This window comes from Anoplolepis gracilipes, chromosome 7, assembly GCF_047496725.1.
Source record: "Anoplolepis gracilipes chromosome 7, ASM4749672v1, whole genome shotgun sequence".
In the NCBI taxonomy this organism is placed as follows: Eukaryota; Metazoa; Arthropoda; class Insecta; order Hymenoptera; family Formicidae; genus Anoplolepis; species Anoplolepis gracilipes.
In genome coordinates, this window is record NC_132976.1 from 7,191,057 (window position 1) to 7,209,122 (window position 18,066).

Consider the following 18,066-nt stretch of genomic DNA (forward strand, 5'->3'; position numbering starts at 1 on the left):
ACTTTAACATGATATCGATAGCTTTCAAAAATTGTTTTATTTTCTCAGTTTTTTAAAATATAGGTTTAATTTCAAAATCGTGTGACTCGGTAAAAAAAAACATAGGATAATTTAAAAAAAAAGCGTTTTGTTAAAGGTAATGTTGTAGTTTATAGAACTACTTGATTTAAATTTTTCGAGAGAAATTTTTTTATTAAGCTACTTAATGTTTAATATATTGCATTGTACTATACAAATATTTAAATTTTTCATTTTATATCATTGTCAGTAAAGTTAAATTTTACAAATCTTTATATAGATTACAATTTAAATTTACATATTTAAGTATAAATATTATATAATATATTTAATTTTTCTTGGGCCTTTTTTTACAAAAAAGAATTTTTATAGATAATTTTATAAATATAATTTTAATTTTCACACATTAAGCAATGATTGAATGCGATAAAGAGTCAGCTGCATCCAAGTAAAAGATTATTTATTATTACATTCTCAGTAGATTTTATCTTCTTGCAGTTACTATTTTTATAGTATAGCATTCGATCTACAATAGCTGATGTCTTCGAATGAAAAATCTTGCTTGTACAAAGAAATGACTTTTAAATGCGTAGAAAATAGATTCCATTGGTTAATACATTTCAAGATTACCGCGCGGAGATCTTAGTCGAAAATTGCGAATTACAGAACTCGCAAAGCTGCTATTGCCCGCAAAATAAGATTGCAATTCGCAATCGCTACGATCTTCTGAATTGCTTATTAAACGACGTTATTTTCTTATTTTGAATTTTATTAGAGAATTTAGTTAAGAAAAATCTTTCGCGAAAATGGAACTAAAAATAGAACGAATCACGTATATGTAATCTGCGATATTGTATTAGTTCCAAAGTGTATCTTTCGAAATTCTTCTCGAAAATCGAGTGCTGTAAGGACTCCATGGAGTTATATTAAACATTATTTTAATCCAATTTGTTTATTATGCAATATTCCAGTAACAGTCATGTTTTTTTTTTAGTGTCTCTGTGAGACGACAGAGAGAGATACATCATATTGATTGACGTAGTGGCATTGACATTAATTGCTTAATACCTGTTTCAGATACTCCATCGTTTGCGATAACACGTTTACCTGGTTTTGGAATTCCGATCGTTGAAGGGATGTCCGTCAGCCTGAAATGCGAGGTAGACAGCAATCCAGCCAGCACTCCAATTTGGCAGCGCGGTAAGTTACAAGCGAAAAAAAATTAATTAAGAGAATTGAGATTCTTTGGACACTCTTCACGCGAAACAATTTTATATTTAGAAATATAAAATGTTTTTTTAAAGTTATCAGTTTTTGAATCTGTTATCCGTCATGTCTGTATTTCTGTAAAATAAGTGAAAGTGTTTTTTTTTTTTTTTTTTATATTTGCTTTTTTAATCGATTTCTTTCTTGGATCTTTATTATGTTCAAGCTTCGAGAAATCGCTTGTTTTTGCAGCCCCGATGCAATGAAATGCTGCTTTATTTGCAAAAATATTGTATTTATTAATTTATTAGTTCTATTTTATTCATTTCGAGCAACACGTGTACATATTGCTTGGAATCGAATTAAAGATAATCATAAATTATTACATATTTGGAGACAAGAATATTTCGAGGAGAAAGTAAAATAATCAATTAATGTATATTGATCGCTTAATTGATACTTTAATTTTCATTACTAACGCCACTCAGTTTCTCGTGTGCGAAGTTTTTATGAGTTTTCAAAGTTGATAATCATATTACATATATTACGTTACACTTTATCTTTCATTTAAAGTCCTCTATTTGAATGACGTAGCGATTAACTCTTCTCGGCAGTAATGTAATCCGTATTTTCCACGGTCGGTAATTTTTGGCGATTTAAATACGTCCAGTAATGAGATTTTTAACGAGTTGCAAATAGCCCTTTATTCGCGAAGCGAGGTTTCAACATACCAATTTGCGTTGCTCGCAAACACGTTTTACTTAAGAAAACTATCGACTAGTATGAAATGAGTTTTTGCTTTTTTAATAAAGTATGAATGCATTTTAATAGCTTTTATAAGAGATCAAAATATTTCATATGAAGTAAGTGCGCTTCAGATATAAATAAATCTCATTTTTATTCAATCTTAAAATTATCTTAAATTTTATTTCAATAAAATTTAAAATTATGCGCTAATTACAAATATTAAAAAATTAGTAATGATATAAGTAATTTTCTATGAAATTTATAACAAAAGATTAATTACAAGCTAATCACAAAAAAAATTCTTATCAAAAATAAATTACTTTTGATCTTAAATTATATAATATCTATTAAAATATATGCACATTTTTGAATATTTTTTAATTATAAGAATTAAAATATTTTGTATTGTAAAAAAAAAAAAAAAAATCCTCTCTCTCTCTCTCTCTTTCTCTTTCTCTCTCTCTCTTTCTCTCTCTCTCTCTCTCACACACACACACACACACACACGCACAGACACACATACAATACTCAACTGTTCATACACCAACATACACCAACCGACTGTCAATTTTAAATCAGCAAAAATTTTACAATTTCAAAGTGTACTACTTTCAAAATACATTATAGATATTGCATATATAATATATTGAGGTTGATGAAAAGAATATAGTGAATGTAGAATAGTGAAATCTCCAAACGACATGCAATGTTTAATAGTTATTTGGAGGTTGTTAGTACACTAAAATTTGAAACAACAGACATTTGAGGTCAACAGATATTAACATGCGCGAACGTCGGCTTATACTACCATGGTATATACTATATACTGATTCTATCGAGTTAGAATAGAATTTTGAAAATTTTATAAATTAACTAGATGAAAAAATATTGACTATTGCAAACCTCTTTTCATCTGTCACGCACTGCAAATATAATTATTCTTTTTATTTTAACTGAAATGTATATTTAAATTAAAAACAAAAGTTTTTTTTAATTTAACTGAAAATAGAATTTTATCTATTTCGGGAAAACAACATTTTTAGTAACTTAAATCATGATTAAAAAATATTGTGTCACAGTTTATACATATATAAACTTTTTTTTAATAAAGAAAACTTGAAGTTATTTATAGAATAAGATGTCAGTTTGTGATTTTAAAAATTCTTAGCTCGATTTTTTATAAATTACTTTATAACTTTTATAAATTTTCATTACCTCAACATTTACATAATCAATATTCCTCGAATAGTATTGTTTTCAATATTTAAAAAAAGTATATTTGTTTCGTATCTTGTATATATTTGCAGACAGTACTATTGTAGACGGCAAGTTGCGAAGCACACGTGCATTATTTCGTGCAACTCCCCCATTCCCTACAGCTAGGAAACGCGTCACGTTGTAGGTAGACACGTTAGCACGGGCACGTGTAACAGCAACGTGAGCATAATTTAATCACTGTAAACAGGCACTTGGACGAGGTAGAATCTGATGCACATGACCCATCTCGGCGTACTAACGGCTTCGTAATAACTCTAAAGGAGATGCAACTAATCTGTGTGCATCGATGCATCGATGGGCGTAACACGGTTATAATTAAATTATCACTTTCTCTTGTGCATATCGGCTTTTTCGACAAAATATTGTTAATGAATCGTAAAAATGTGGTCTGTATGATGCGCGATAATAAAATGAAATTATAACAATGATCGATTTCGTAAAATTTGTATTGTTATTACGAGAAATATGATTCTTCCTCACATAAAATAAATATGTAAATCTACCATAAAATTGTATTGAAACTGAAGAATTAATTTTATAAATAATTACACAAAATGAGAATTAGTAAATATTATAGATAAATTATATAATAATTATTATATATAATAAATATATTACTCTCTCTAATCGTATATATCTACTATATATATATATATATAATATATAAAAATTACATTATACACACACACACACACACACAAATAATTTTCCAACGTATAATAATATTATATAGGAGAATTTCTCTGATTAAATCTTGCAAGCAACGTTCTACGAAGTCACAAACCTTCCTTTGTTTTCACACGGAATACATTACTATTGTCACGAATTCACGTGTCATCTCTGTGAACGGTTGTAATTTTCGCGTAATTAAACCATTGCCAACGATATGTACTTAAGCATGTCAAACGCATGTCGCCGTTCACAGCACAATGATCTCATCTTTAGCTGGAAAGGAAGGAGAGGATGAGAGGGAAGAGGGAAACGACGGAACTGAAATTCGGCATTCACGCGATTTCCGTCAACCTTGTCGTCTCAACGTCTTTCACTTTCTCCCTCTCTCTCTCTCTCCCTCTCTCTCTCTCTCTTTCCCAGATCTCTTGGTCGAGAATCAGACGTAGATAAGATGGCACAGCCCATAATCACATTATTACGTACCGCAACGGGTGCGACAAGTCTATGACATAGAACGCTACTCTATGGAATCGCGACAATGGACAGATCTCGCTCCATCCCTTTCATCCCAGCAATTCTCGCTGGCGCGCTTTCATTTGGCTCCAATAGACAGGTGTACGCGTTCGATATTATCCTCGTTTCGATGCGCTACCACCCGGTTTTGGCCGCGCCTATTTCCGCGTTGTAAATTTCGTGTCGGCATTAAAGGGGATTCGCGTTATGGCGTCCGTGTACGCGAGCAATGTCGTGGAAGCTGTTACGCAACGCGTGATACCAGAGCAGCATGTTGCCCTTCGTCTAATCTGCTCTATTGGCCGACACCCGTTATGGAGAAAGAGATAACGCAACGGGAGCGATTATGTATATCAGATACAACGTGACTTCATCGCGATACTCCACGGCATGAGAAGGAAATATATAGCTGTTGATTAATAACTTATATAGTTTACGCCTTTATAAATAAATAAATAAATAAATAAATAGGGAACAAAAAAAAATAATATAGTATAATATTTTATAAAATAAAAAATAAATAATAATAAATAAATTATCTGTTAAGCATTATCTCTCGAGTAATGTAAGAAAGTAACGATTGCATCGATTGTGTCGCAATGACGTTTACGTTTAGCCTTATATTTAAAATGTAAAGCGATTCTGAGATTATCACGATTTGCTTAGTGAAAGGTATTATAATTAAATCGTATTATGTACAAAAAGACGAATGGCGAAGAGTACGCATATAGATTCATTACCATTTGGCTGTTCTTTGTCGTGGGAGAGCTCGCCGCTTCTACAGCCTAATAAATATTTAAAACTGTCTATAATTCCTTCCCTTGAGCAGCCTCTGCCTGCGTTTCACGGCTTTTAATCTCACCGCTATTTCATGTTCCAAGCTTAATCTGTTTTATCTTCATGGTAGATGTGTTCATTGGCTGAAATAAGCGATATAAATCTGTATCTCATAAAAAATTATCATGATTGCGCAAAAGAAAAATATGATCGACATTATCTGAAAGTTAACAGTGCATAAAGTCTGAATTGTAAAAGAAGAAAATTATCTTTCTTTCTTTTGGAAGGAAAATCTCTGACAATATACATTATATATATATATATATTATACTTAAGTTTTAATAGAAATTAATGGCATTAAGCTGAAGTGTGTACGCTAAAATAAACCGGTTAAGAAAATAATAATTATATTTCCTTTTATGTTACATATTGATCATGACATTAGTTGGACGCTTTACCAAGTTAACGAGTCAGCAAGTAATGAGGCAGTAAGACAAGAGAGATGAGAAAATAAAAGTTTCACATTCTCGGTAATTTTATATTTTTTTTCTAGATGTACTTACTCTTTATAATTTACAAAATCAAGCTCGTTTCTGAATACATAATAGCGATTACAGGGATTAAAAATTTTCAGATAAATTAAGTTTTTTAGAGATACAGATTTATGTAAAAAATAATTTAATGCATTTTCTTTTTATTTTACAAAAAAGACTTTTATTTTAGCAATTAATTACGAAGATATTAAATCTTTACAGATCAAAAAAGAAAAAAACGATATAATTTTTAGTAAATCACTTTTAAAGAGAGGAAATTTGTATCCGAAAGAAAGAGCGTAGCGTCTCATACACGGTAAAAAATTTTGTGTTAAATTTAACACATTTCTCGTGTCTTAATTTATCCACTCTAATTTTAATGTTAATTTAACAGAAGGCAAATATATGGAAACAAATAAATGTAAAAAATTAACACAAAAATGTGAATTAATGCAAGATTTACTTGTTAATTGTGTTGTTTTAACTCTTAGAAACGATGAATATTAACTCAATGCCGAAAAGTTAAAATAACATAACGACAGTATGTTATATTAACATAAGAGTATGTTAAAAATTTAACACAAAAATTTCTACACGAGAAAATTTCAACAAAAGTACAAAATGTTTTTTACCGTGTATGTACAAATTATTTGTGAAAAATACAGTAGGAAAACATCGTAATTTTATCACGCTGACTGCGAGCAAGTTTCGATCTTGTATGCAAAAGACAAAGCCACATTAATCCACATCCATCATTTCGTATCGCATATAGAATGCAACTTGACGGACACCGTGAGACATTTCGTTCATCGAAGAAAAGTGGATTAATGTTTGTTTTAATAAATATATCGTTAGAAAACATGTATTTTTTTACGAAAGGATTATTTTTCCAACAGTGATGCATTACCGAAATGTGATATTTCTCAGTACGCGTTCAAGGCTCACGCTTCAAAAACATGTTACTTTTTACACACACACAAAAGCTTAAAAATATTTTTTTTTATTGTAAAAAGGTTATAGAAAACATTATTTTCATGAAAAACATGAAACATTATTTTCATAAAAAACATAAAATCAATAAAATTACAAAAGGAGAGTAATGTAACTTTGCTATAATGTATAATATACATAATTATATATACACATATTTTAAAGACGACCAAGTTAGCGATGCAGATTCCGTTGAAAACGTTTTGCTATCGTATGTGTGTACGACGGAAATATGGAAACTCATGAAATCCAGGACTATAAATTTTGCAACGTGCCGTTGTAGTCAGGGTATTAAATTTCGGTCGTGTTACATCCCGCGTTGAAGAGATACGACTCTCTCTCGATATACGAATGTGTACTAACAAAAAACCATGTTTATCCATTAAAATCCGCATGCTCCGCATTTCATTATCGCTGGTTATTAGCATAATTAAATCACATAAGCGTCGCGTATTACGAAACGTTATTGCATGAGTCCTGGTTATCCGGCTACTACTATATTTTTATTAAGCCAAATTGAATCCGTTCTACGTTACCAAGTCGTATATCTCCATCCACCAGCGCGATTTCTAAACCTTTTTCGGAATTAAGGATCTCTCTTTGCCCGATTGCGATTCTGGAGCAGGATTTACGGCGTATATACCGTCGTTCGTGGATTGGTAACGACGTTGCTTTTTAGCCGGTGCGGCGAATAAAAGCTCTCCGCAGCATAATTTCCTTTATTCATCGTCAATCAGCGCGGCTTGAGCCGGGCAGAGATGGCGAGGACGAGGCCGGGTGTAACGGAGAGAACGAGAGGGATTTCCGCGCCGAGTTCGCGTCAGGGAGACCACTTTCTTGATTAGACCGTAGCGTTTAAGCGGGTTGAACCCATTACATTCGTTAAACGCGCTGCCTGCGCCGACGAACTTTTCGTCTTTAGGTGCATCTCCATCCAGCGCCGCCGATTCGCACCTTGCGTGTGTATCGCATCGCGCTTCGAGAATCGGCCACGCTTTTCCCCTGCACTTTTCCGAGTGGAAAATCTGAATCGCACAATTTCTTGTTATAAAGGAACCGATTTAACTCACGGAGCTTGCGCTCTTTGATTTTACAATGGAAAACGGATGATTTGTCATGTTGCTTGAAGAATATATCCTCCGGAAATCTCTCTATTTAATTTGACTAAAATTGGAGCTAATTTTAACTCTTAATTTCGTTTTTAACCAATTATATTATCTTGCAAAAGACATTTAGTCTTTTAACTAGGTTATTAATTTAAAACATAAAGCATGATAATCATATTTAACATTAATATATTATATCATAAAAAATTTTTATTACGTAACTTGTAATTTTGACCGATATTCTACGCAAAAATTATTGAAACTAAAATAAATTTAAATAGCTGTTTTTCTCTCTTGTTTTGTTATTTAAATATGATTAATATTATCCTTTCTATTCAATAGATTTTGCAAGATTATAATCAATGGAAAGAATCAACTTTACTAATGGTTTTTACAAGATTATAGTGTTGCGCGCCGAGCATTTTCTCGAAAAAGCAGTTGGAGTTTAACGTGGCCGATTAAATCGCTTTTCAACCAACTTTTTTAATCCGCCCTTCCACGTTCGTATTCTGCTCGTTAAGAAACATCTTTTTAATCGTTTTTATTTAGTCTGATCCACGTATTTACGGAAGACTGCTCTTTCGATCAACTTTATACGATGAAAAAAATTACAATTTCTCTTGAATTAATCAGAAAAGCACGAACAGGCACCAAAATGAGAAATTCGTTGACGACGCAGCTCGTTGCCGTTATGATGAAGTACCGGACTCACTGACATAAATCACAATCGCGAATAACAATTTCGAGTTTCGATAGTCTTGCTCATAGCGTTCCATTCATATCTCGAGTGAATCACGATCGTCCTTCCGTCTCTGTGCCTTGAGTTATTTATTGTCCGTTAAAACTTCAAGCCAAACTATACCTTTCCTTGACGCGCCGCGAAGTCATGCTGGAGAAATATCTTGAAAATAAAGTGTACATTTCTACACTATTTCATTTGATTCGAGTAGCCGAAAGATGTATAAAAATGATCACTCTGGAAAGACATAAAGATTTATAGACGAATACATGTTATTGCGTTTCATGTTCGTCTTTAAATTATTATATATGTGTCTGTGTATACATATGTATGTACATGTATGTATGATTATTTATTTAAATTTTATTCATATTAAAAAGCATATATCAACTCGCTATACATTATCGCGGAAACTTTTGTGTTAATATAATTTTACCTTATGTAATTAATAATATAATAAATAATATATAATATACATATAAGAAATGAATACTAAAATATGAAATATTAAATAAAAATTTTGAAATTATTCTGTCGCAAATGACACATTTACACTGCAGAATAAATGAAATGAAGTGAAGTATAAGAATTTTATTTTTAAACTTTGAAATTGAAATAAAAACAATTATATTATTAATCTAGAATCTGAAAATTTGGAAAATTGGACTTTGTGTAGTTTCGTTTATCCCGTTATTGAGTTACACAAAATGCTGAGAACAGCTGCAGCCGTCACTTTCCGCTGCGATCAGCCGCGTACGAGTGATAAGAACTATGATGGACGACCTGTTATTACCAAACGTCAGAAAGCACTGCGATTTCCACAAGAATTATTGCCAAATACTGCTTTAAAGTAACAATTTGGTTGTATGTCTAACACACTGCAATTTTTTGCATTTCTTTTGATTCTCTTATTTCTAATATTGTGATAATTAGAGATACATAGAAGTACCTTTTTTTATATAACTTTATACATGAAAGATAAATTTTCTATAAATTTGACAAGAACAAAACTTTCTTCGTAATGTTGTTTCTGTAACATTTCTTTTAGTCATGTGTGCAAATCTTATGCCTAGTATTATAATCAAGGTAAAATTTTAATTAAAATTTTTGAATTAGCACATTATATTTACATAATTAATTGTGCATAATCAAGTGTATAACACAAAGTTTCTAAAATATATAAAAGTATTTTTAATATGTAGTGCTAATGAAACACTTTGACTGTTAATCTCACATTTGTATCTGTAATATTAATTATTTAATAATTTAATAATCTCGTAATTTAATAGCTTCGAAAATAATTTTGACCGCATCTCGTTAAATTAATTAAATTTTGACATACAGACAATATAACCATTTCTATGACAACTATAATATTTCAACAGCTAGTATATCTGATATATTTCGTTTGATGCATATTGTTCCAATTGTGCTGCAGAAAGACTATACTTCCAACCTATATCAATATTTCTGTCGCGGGCGGGAAATCGTAGCTTTTTACACGAGGATGCACTACAGATTGATAAAATAATTTTTTTGTGCACGGGCTACGAAATAACTAGATTTATTAAAGTCGTCTCTGTCTTCGTATTACGCGCGGGCAGACTGTATAATTAATCGGCAGCCACACCGGCACACAGGACGTGACAGAAAAATCGACGTCCCGTCGTCGTGACGGATGACGCCGCGCCACTGCGATGGGAACCGGCTATATGTGAGTTATCCTATTAAATATTCAATTATTTCTGCCTTCCACTCTCCTGACGTCTGGAATTCGCTCGACGCGACGGCGTGCACCGGTTCGGCCAAGCTTAATCCCTATTCATAGACTCAATCGAGTGATTTCGAATAAATCCTTCCAGCGTTCCGCGAGATCCGCTGCAATTAAAATACTTTAATATCCTTTGGAGCACGTACCCGCTCCGGGCAATGCCTTCGCGAACCTTTCCTCCAAACTCACCGTCGCTCATTCCCAATTTCTTTTTGGTACGCTTACTCTTATTAAACGTCCCAATCCGCATGCCTCCAGAAAGCACGTTCGCGCATCTTCTTCAAAGCGTCCTTTGTAAAGAGAAGAGCAAATTCGGACTCTCCCGATTCTCCACATCCTAACGAATAATCGCACGCAAATTTACAATATCGCTTTACAAAAGCCTCGAGTCGCTTTGAGACAAACGAATGAATAAATAATTAAGCTAAAATTAACAACAAATCTGCTGGGATTCCCGAACGCGTAATTCAATGACTATTCAACTATCGGTGTATATTCCGAACAGCTTGCAACGTATGTTGAACGGTAACTTTCAAACAAAGATCAAAGTAAAAACGTGAAAATAATTTATCATGGTTCTGTCGAGCTATCTATCACGCCGATACGTTGCACGCAGAGAAACATTCAGCGAGAAGAAACGAGTGCGTCAGCTGTATGAAATCGCTTGACGGCAAGTCGATCTTTATACGATCATGTTCATTCGAAAGTGGCACGCAATACGAGGGTACCAAGATTCCTATGATATATGTAGAAAACTTTGAAGATACTATTCTACGCTCGCAACTGTATGAAATTTTGTTTAAATAGCATATTTTAATCATGTGTGAAACAAAACGCAAATCCATAACGAATCGTTTCTTACAATTTCAATAGAAGATTCTTCTTACAATGTATTGCATTCATCTCAATCTACTTGAGAGTCGTCGGCTTCGTTTGTTAAATTAGCCGAAATTCCGGTCGTGCTTTTTGGGCAAGTCACGGCTTGGCCTTACGACATCTCGATAAGCTCATCACTATATAGATCGCCGTTAATACAATTGAGCACGCTTTGGCAGCGTGCGAGGGGGCGAGTGACCTCCTTAATAAAATAAACCGCTGCTTTATCCCTTCCCCTTGATTATGCCTGACCCGTATAAAAGTTTCATCGCAAAACTCCGTATCTGGCCGGCGATACGTGCCTCTCTTTCGTCTGCAATTCTTTTCTGGATATCTTTCCTCACATTCGTGCTCCTCTCTGTAACCTTTCACAAGCATGTCTTCCGACAACACGCTTTCTTTGTTCCCCGAGCCAAGGTAGTTCCACATTTGCGAGAGTATATACTTGCAACTAGCGAATCCGACAGCTGCATCGAATCCTTGCAACGAGAGCAAAGGCGAGGGATGGGCGGCGGATGATAGTACAGTGTCGAAATAGTGCGGAAGAAAATGGGCTACGGCTGGATGAAAGTTTAGCGGTGAAAGAAAGGGCAGCGAAATTTCCATCAATACCCCCGGCCTTCTCGGAAACCATTTCCGTACTTATGAATAAGTTGAACAAATGTCCTCTCAGGCGTTTTTTTCCGCCCTCATTGTTCCTTTCCAGTTCGATCATTTTCATCTGAAAACTCAGCGGCCACATGGCCGCTTGGTCAGTAATAAATTTTTAATCCCGTCACGCGTCACGCTTCCAGACTGACATATTGCGTAATTATCTTAATTATCTTGCGAATAATTCAAACGACTCACTTGCCGCCTTTGTCTCTCTTTTGGTTTAAACCGTCGAGAACAAGCAGATAATTCGTCGATGCAATTTTAATTTCGCCAAAGTGGCTTTAATCATGAAAAGGATGTGTTTTATAATCGACATTATTAGATTATTCGATGGAGTGACATATGTACTAGAAGCACACATTTCAGAAATAATTTAGGGAAGAAAGAATCATGTTAAAATTTTTGTAATATAATTTTATTTAAAAATAATAATATATAATTATTATTGTCTCTGCATACTAAGGGCTATTTCGACTAAACTCTAAGATTAATTTAATCGTTGATTAACTTATACAATACGGACCAACATAAAAATTTCTAATAATACAATTCTCATATATAATACGTAATATAAATTTTTACTTTCTGCTGTTGATCGTTCTATAAATTAATTAACGATTAAATTAATCGAAGTTTGATCAAAAACTTAGCTCGACGACAAAATCATACACATACTTACATATATTACATGTACATATATACGTCAACATTATTATATATTCAAGTAACAAATAGATTTATATACAAACACAATCTTATCGTGCATATTGGATCAAAATCAAAACCTTTAAATTTATATTTATTTTTTTCTTGTCTGGATAATTTTAAGCAGTTAATTGTCGAATTATGTGCGCAGCAGCTCTATGAAAAATGTCGCGAAATCAGTTACACAGAGAAGAGCCGACTCGCTTGGCTGACGCTAACTGCGCGACGACGTTAACGTAAATCCGCGGACCGTGCGTGCTGTTTCCAGCGCGTTAATTCGTATATCCACCAGCTTTCCGCTTGTGTTTCAGACAATGGACCACCCCCTGTAGAGCAGAGCGATGACGGATGGTTGAACTTCACAAAAATCACTCGGGCCGAGAGCGGCTGGTACAAGTGCTACACGCGGCATATGCTCGGCATTTTCACCAGCATCGGATATTTTCTCAATGTTCGCTGTGAGTAAATCGTTGTCACGCCACTTTATCGCTTTCAATAGCGTAGATAGGATTTCTCGCGCATTCGAACAGGGACACATCTGGAACTAATAAATGCATTTTGTCTGACAAACAAAAGAAAAATAGTAAAGGAGTACGCGAAAAGATTTTAAAGAAATATTTTATAACATAGTTTATTATTAAGATTTTTCTACATTGTTTATGCCTATTGTTATTAATTTTTTTAGTCACATGATTGACATGATCTTTGTTATTAATACAAAGATTTTATTACAGTCAATATAAAAAATAAGTAACAATGTAACTAGATATAAAATAATTTAATTAAAAATAAATGTTATAAAATATTAGCGCGTATATGTGAATATTAATGAATATAATTGTTTTATGTATTGTACTTTATAAGCGACTTTACAAAAGAATATTTTTCTTGCAGAATTAAAGATATTATATAAAAATGTTTTTTTTTTTTTTTTTTTTTTGCATAAATTTATCTATATTACTTTTTATCGAATTATTATGATATGAATTTTTTAAATGAGTATTTTAAATACAGTTTATGTACAATACAGTACATTCATAAATTAAAATAATAATAATATATCAGATAAAAATATTAGAGAGTAATTAAAATAATATTTAATATACAGCGTTAAAAATATACATAAAGCGACAATAGCAGACAATGAAAGATAAAATAACATCGCGGTTACACTTTTTGGCTGATGTATTGTCTACCCCTTGCGCATTTGATAGCACTCGAAGAGACATTCTCCTTGATTCGGAATGCGAAGGGGGTCGTCGCTGCAGCCAATAACAGGATACCACAGTCATTTGTCAAGAGCGGAAACCGCCGAGCCAACCGGAAATTATCCGTGCCCCGTCGTGAAAATTTGCAAATTTCCTACCTAGCCCCATTCCTTCCATCTTGCCATTATAACCAGAGGGCGATGCGCTCCCTGCATTTCAAACTCGCGGTCCTCGTTCCTCTTCTCCCGTTCTCTTGTCCTCTATCTAACCCTCTATCCTTCTCTCTATCCCTATCTCTATCTCGCTCGCTCTTGTCTGTTCCTTCGACCGACGATGTTGGATACGGGTTTCCGAGCACCTAATCTCTACGCAATTTAGATGGCTCGAGAGCACCTATAAACCAACCATCCTCCTTCGTGAGAATTATCGATTACACTGCTACTATGTCCTGTTCGAATCTCCTCTTGGATTACTTATCCGCCGGATAACGTCACGGTGGGTTTAAACCGACGCGCTAATTTCGCCGGCTTGTAGACAGTCTACAGATAGGACGTAGTTTAAAAGGACACCTTAACGGGGCCAGGAGTCAACATTATCGGCACGCGAATAGATTTTTTTCGTGTCTTTATCAAGATAAGTAACGCAAACATATTTTTCATATACGACCAAAATTAAATGTTTGATAATTAAATATACATATTATAGATATTATATAAAATTCATGTAATTTTAGAAGAAATTTTCATATATGTATTAGACTGTTTCTATTAGAGATTTTTTTCATAATTTTAAACGAAATATCTCTCTTATAATGTTCAAACGTTGGATTCAACAAAGCATCTTAGATGCGCATAATTTAATTAACAGGAACACGAAAGGCATATCAAAGTAATTAGAGATAACGCGATCACAGACGGACGAGTGTATGAGATTCTTAATCGCGTTAGCGCACGCGAATCGCATTAAGATTTAGAACGATCACAATCCTTTGCTACAGAAGAAAGGACGGATATATCAAATTTGAAGATAACGAGAATTGTCGAAAAAAGAAGTAATGTTGGCTGACGAAAAATGTCAAATTACAGGTTTGATTACCGGGATTACATTTTTCTTTTCTCTTTTCTCTTTCCCATGTTTGTTAAAGCGCCGCAGTAGAGATGTTTGCTGTAAAATTCCGAACAAACTACAAGACAAACGAGGTATAGTCGTGAATCGAGCGAGCGTAAGAGAGGAAGTAAAAGCCTCCTACGCATCCGCACCACTTTGATCCCTTTGTTTTGCTATAGGATGAGCCAGAGGATCAGCTTGCTAACTCAAAGGACTGCTACTGCCTCCCGTCCCTCGCTTCTTTCTCTTTCTCAGTCGAATTCCGTAGCAGTCCGGCTCCAATTCTCGAACAGAGACACGAGCAATCCTCGCACATACCCTCATCTACTCTCCCTTTGCCTCTGTAACTGTGGACATAGCGCTAGCTGGAGAGCAAACTATCGTAGCCGTATAATTCCATAGGTGGAATCGGAAAAGGATGGCGGGGATGAAGAGAGGTAGAAGTTGGAACGGACAGTACGTCGCGACGTAATGTCGCGGTGGAAAAGATTTTGTCGAATCCGGCACGCGAGAGTGGAGATTCTGTTTCAACTTTATTCCCCGTACGTGCCCCTGATTTCTGATACGAAAGTAATTCTTCGATAAACGGTGAATGAATAATACCGAATCAACATTTTAAATAATGACAAAAATGTATGACATAAATTTTAAGGGCATTTTGGCTTAAAAAAATTATACAATACGTGATACGTTTTAAATAGTATTTTTTTTTATAAAACAATATGTTTAACATACAATTGCAAATTTTGAAAAATATGCTACTTTTCTAAAAAAAAAAAAAAAAAAAAAATATATAAATCAGTATCTCATTTTAAGTTATGATTTTTTTATTATAGAATCACATATTTCATTATATATTTTTCTAAAAAATAAATAATCGGCACACTAGAAGAAAAGTATAAAAATACAAGATGAACGCTATATCCTTATTGTGGATTATTTAATTTAATTTATTAATCTATACGAGGATGGTAGCACGTATAAGTCCGACTCTTGAGTTTATCACGCGTCGAGAAATTTAAATTAATGGCATTTAGATGATCCAGATATGGAGACCGAGGCGGAGGCGTTGAATGGCGAGGCGACCGATTCCCGAAGGATGGAGGTGCAGATTGGCGGCGCGGTGACTCTCGAATGCGACGGCGGTTGTTGGGGCCATGGACCGGGAATGGATCCGGTAGGTGGACCTGGACCTCTCGCTCTAAGCCGAGTGGTGTACCAGGAGGCTGGAGAATATCGATGCGTCGCGCCGGATCGGAAAATGCAGGACACGTGGCGAGCTCAGTTACCCTACCACATCAAGATTACCGGTGAGTCTGATAAAATCTTTACTAAACTAAAAATGTCACATTGGTTATAGTCAACATTTTTCCCTCTATATTTTTTCTTACTCGCGTTCGCGTGTGTATCGCGTTCTCAAGTTTGTAAGGAAGAATTTTTCTGTTCATGGGCGCGAGTTAAACGGTAGAGATTATCCGAGACTCGATTAAATGAGTTACACGTCCACGAGTTACAAATTGTATTGTGATTCACATGACGTCGGTAATGCGCGAGATATATTGTTGCCACGATTGGTATCTGACGAACATAACATTGTGCGGTGCGTCGCATTGTGTTCGGTCGCATTGTAGGTAGGTTGCGGCTAACTACCTTGTGCGCACTATCTGGTTCTAAATTTAATTATAACAGTCGGCATTGCATTAACCGTGTTACGGTGGCAACACATTAATTATCGGCTTAAACTTTTGACGACGTGCTGAGAAATACGTCAGAACGTCGTGCGAAGTTAATGCATTCCTTTAATCTGTTTAATGTAGTTACGTTTTGCTCAAAACAAATAAACTAGAGCTATATTCGAATGATATAATTCGTGCATTAACGTTTCACACAAAGTTATAGACTCAGCGAATTAAATAAGATATATCATTATGAAACGGGCAAGTCAAATGAAGAGAACATATTTAACGAGAATGCCTCAATTGATTTGAGAACATTACAGGAAAATTAACAAAGCAAACTACAGATATAATAATCTACAGATATAATCTCTTTATGCATATTGAAATTTATATTGAATTAATGTATAAATCGTAGTCTAACTAAATTAGTCAGAAAAGTTAAATTAGTTGAAAAACTGTTAGGAAATGTTTTATTTTAAATAATGAGAAAAAAATTTGTTTTTCCGCGATGCATTTTAAACATTGAGGATCGAATAAAATAATTAAATAATCTATATGCATTTCTTAATATAAAAATTTAACTCTTTTTAAACAAAAGTTATTTGAAAAAATAACGCCATGCGCGAGATGATATTACGAATTTATCTTTATTTTGGTCACATAAAAGTACGCTACGTTTTAGTCACAAAATTTCTGCAGAAATGTGGAAAAAGAAATGTTTAATTTGTTACATTAATTTATTCTTTCAGATAAAAAGCGTTACGACTAACATTACATCGTGATTATGATAATATTTTTTAATGGATATGACCGAATAATAACCATCGTAATGTTTTAACGTTACCGCGTGAAGCTATACGGCTAACGATTACATAAAAGTTACGCACCATGTGTAGAGTAATTAAATACTTTTTCACCGTCACATTGCGGCCGGAAAGAATTAATTAAACGATGAGAATGTGAAGCATTTTTATTCGTTATTAAAGCTTCGTAATAGCTCTTAGTATTATTTGCCATTGAACCGCATCATATATAACGCTGCAGAAATATGCGTATATTATATTACTCTCTCTTTGTGAATTATTTAAGATTACAAGATAAATATATATATATATATATATATATATATATATATATATATATATAAATATATAATGTATTGAGAGAAGAGATATATATTAATAATTATTCACGAATTACATTTCTTTTAATATATATTATTTAGATTTTATTAATATTATATAACATTATATCACTTTAAATCAATATTAAATTATACATGTATATATTTATAAATATTATATTATATATGTATATATTTATAGAGTAATTGTCCCTATTATATATAGGTACTGTTCCTGTACTCATTTAAGTATGCCTTTGTTTTGAATAAGCCATAATAAGTAAAAATAAAGAAAAAAATATTTTTTCATTTAAGTTAAACTATCAATGTATATAATACAAAAGAAAATATTCTACTCTATTCT

At 33.4% G+C, this 18,066-nt stretch overlaps 1 protein-coding gene across 6 annotated transcripts in view; it reads left to right on the forward strand.

Annotated features, from left to right (window-relative positions):
* Positions 1-18,066, forward strand: part of Tei (irregular chiasm C-roughest protein teiresias) — a 324,556-nt gene that overhangs the window by 246,607 nt on the left and 59,883 nt on the right. For 5 of the 6 annotated variants that reach the window (XM_072896415.1, XM_072896413.1, XM_072896414.1 and 2 more), the window contains 3 exons: positions 1,096-1,218; positions 12,897-13,043; positions 15,938-16,210. In XM_072896415.1, coding sequence (XP_072752516.1) covers positions 1,096-1,218; positions 12,897-13,043; positions 15,938-16,210 — 543 coding nt within the window. The remainder of the gene's footprint in view (positions 1-1,095; positions 1,219-12,896; positions 13,044-15,937; positions 16,211-18,066) is intronic. The other variant, XM_072896416.1, reaches the window with a different exon arrangement.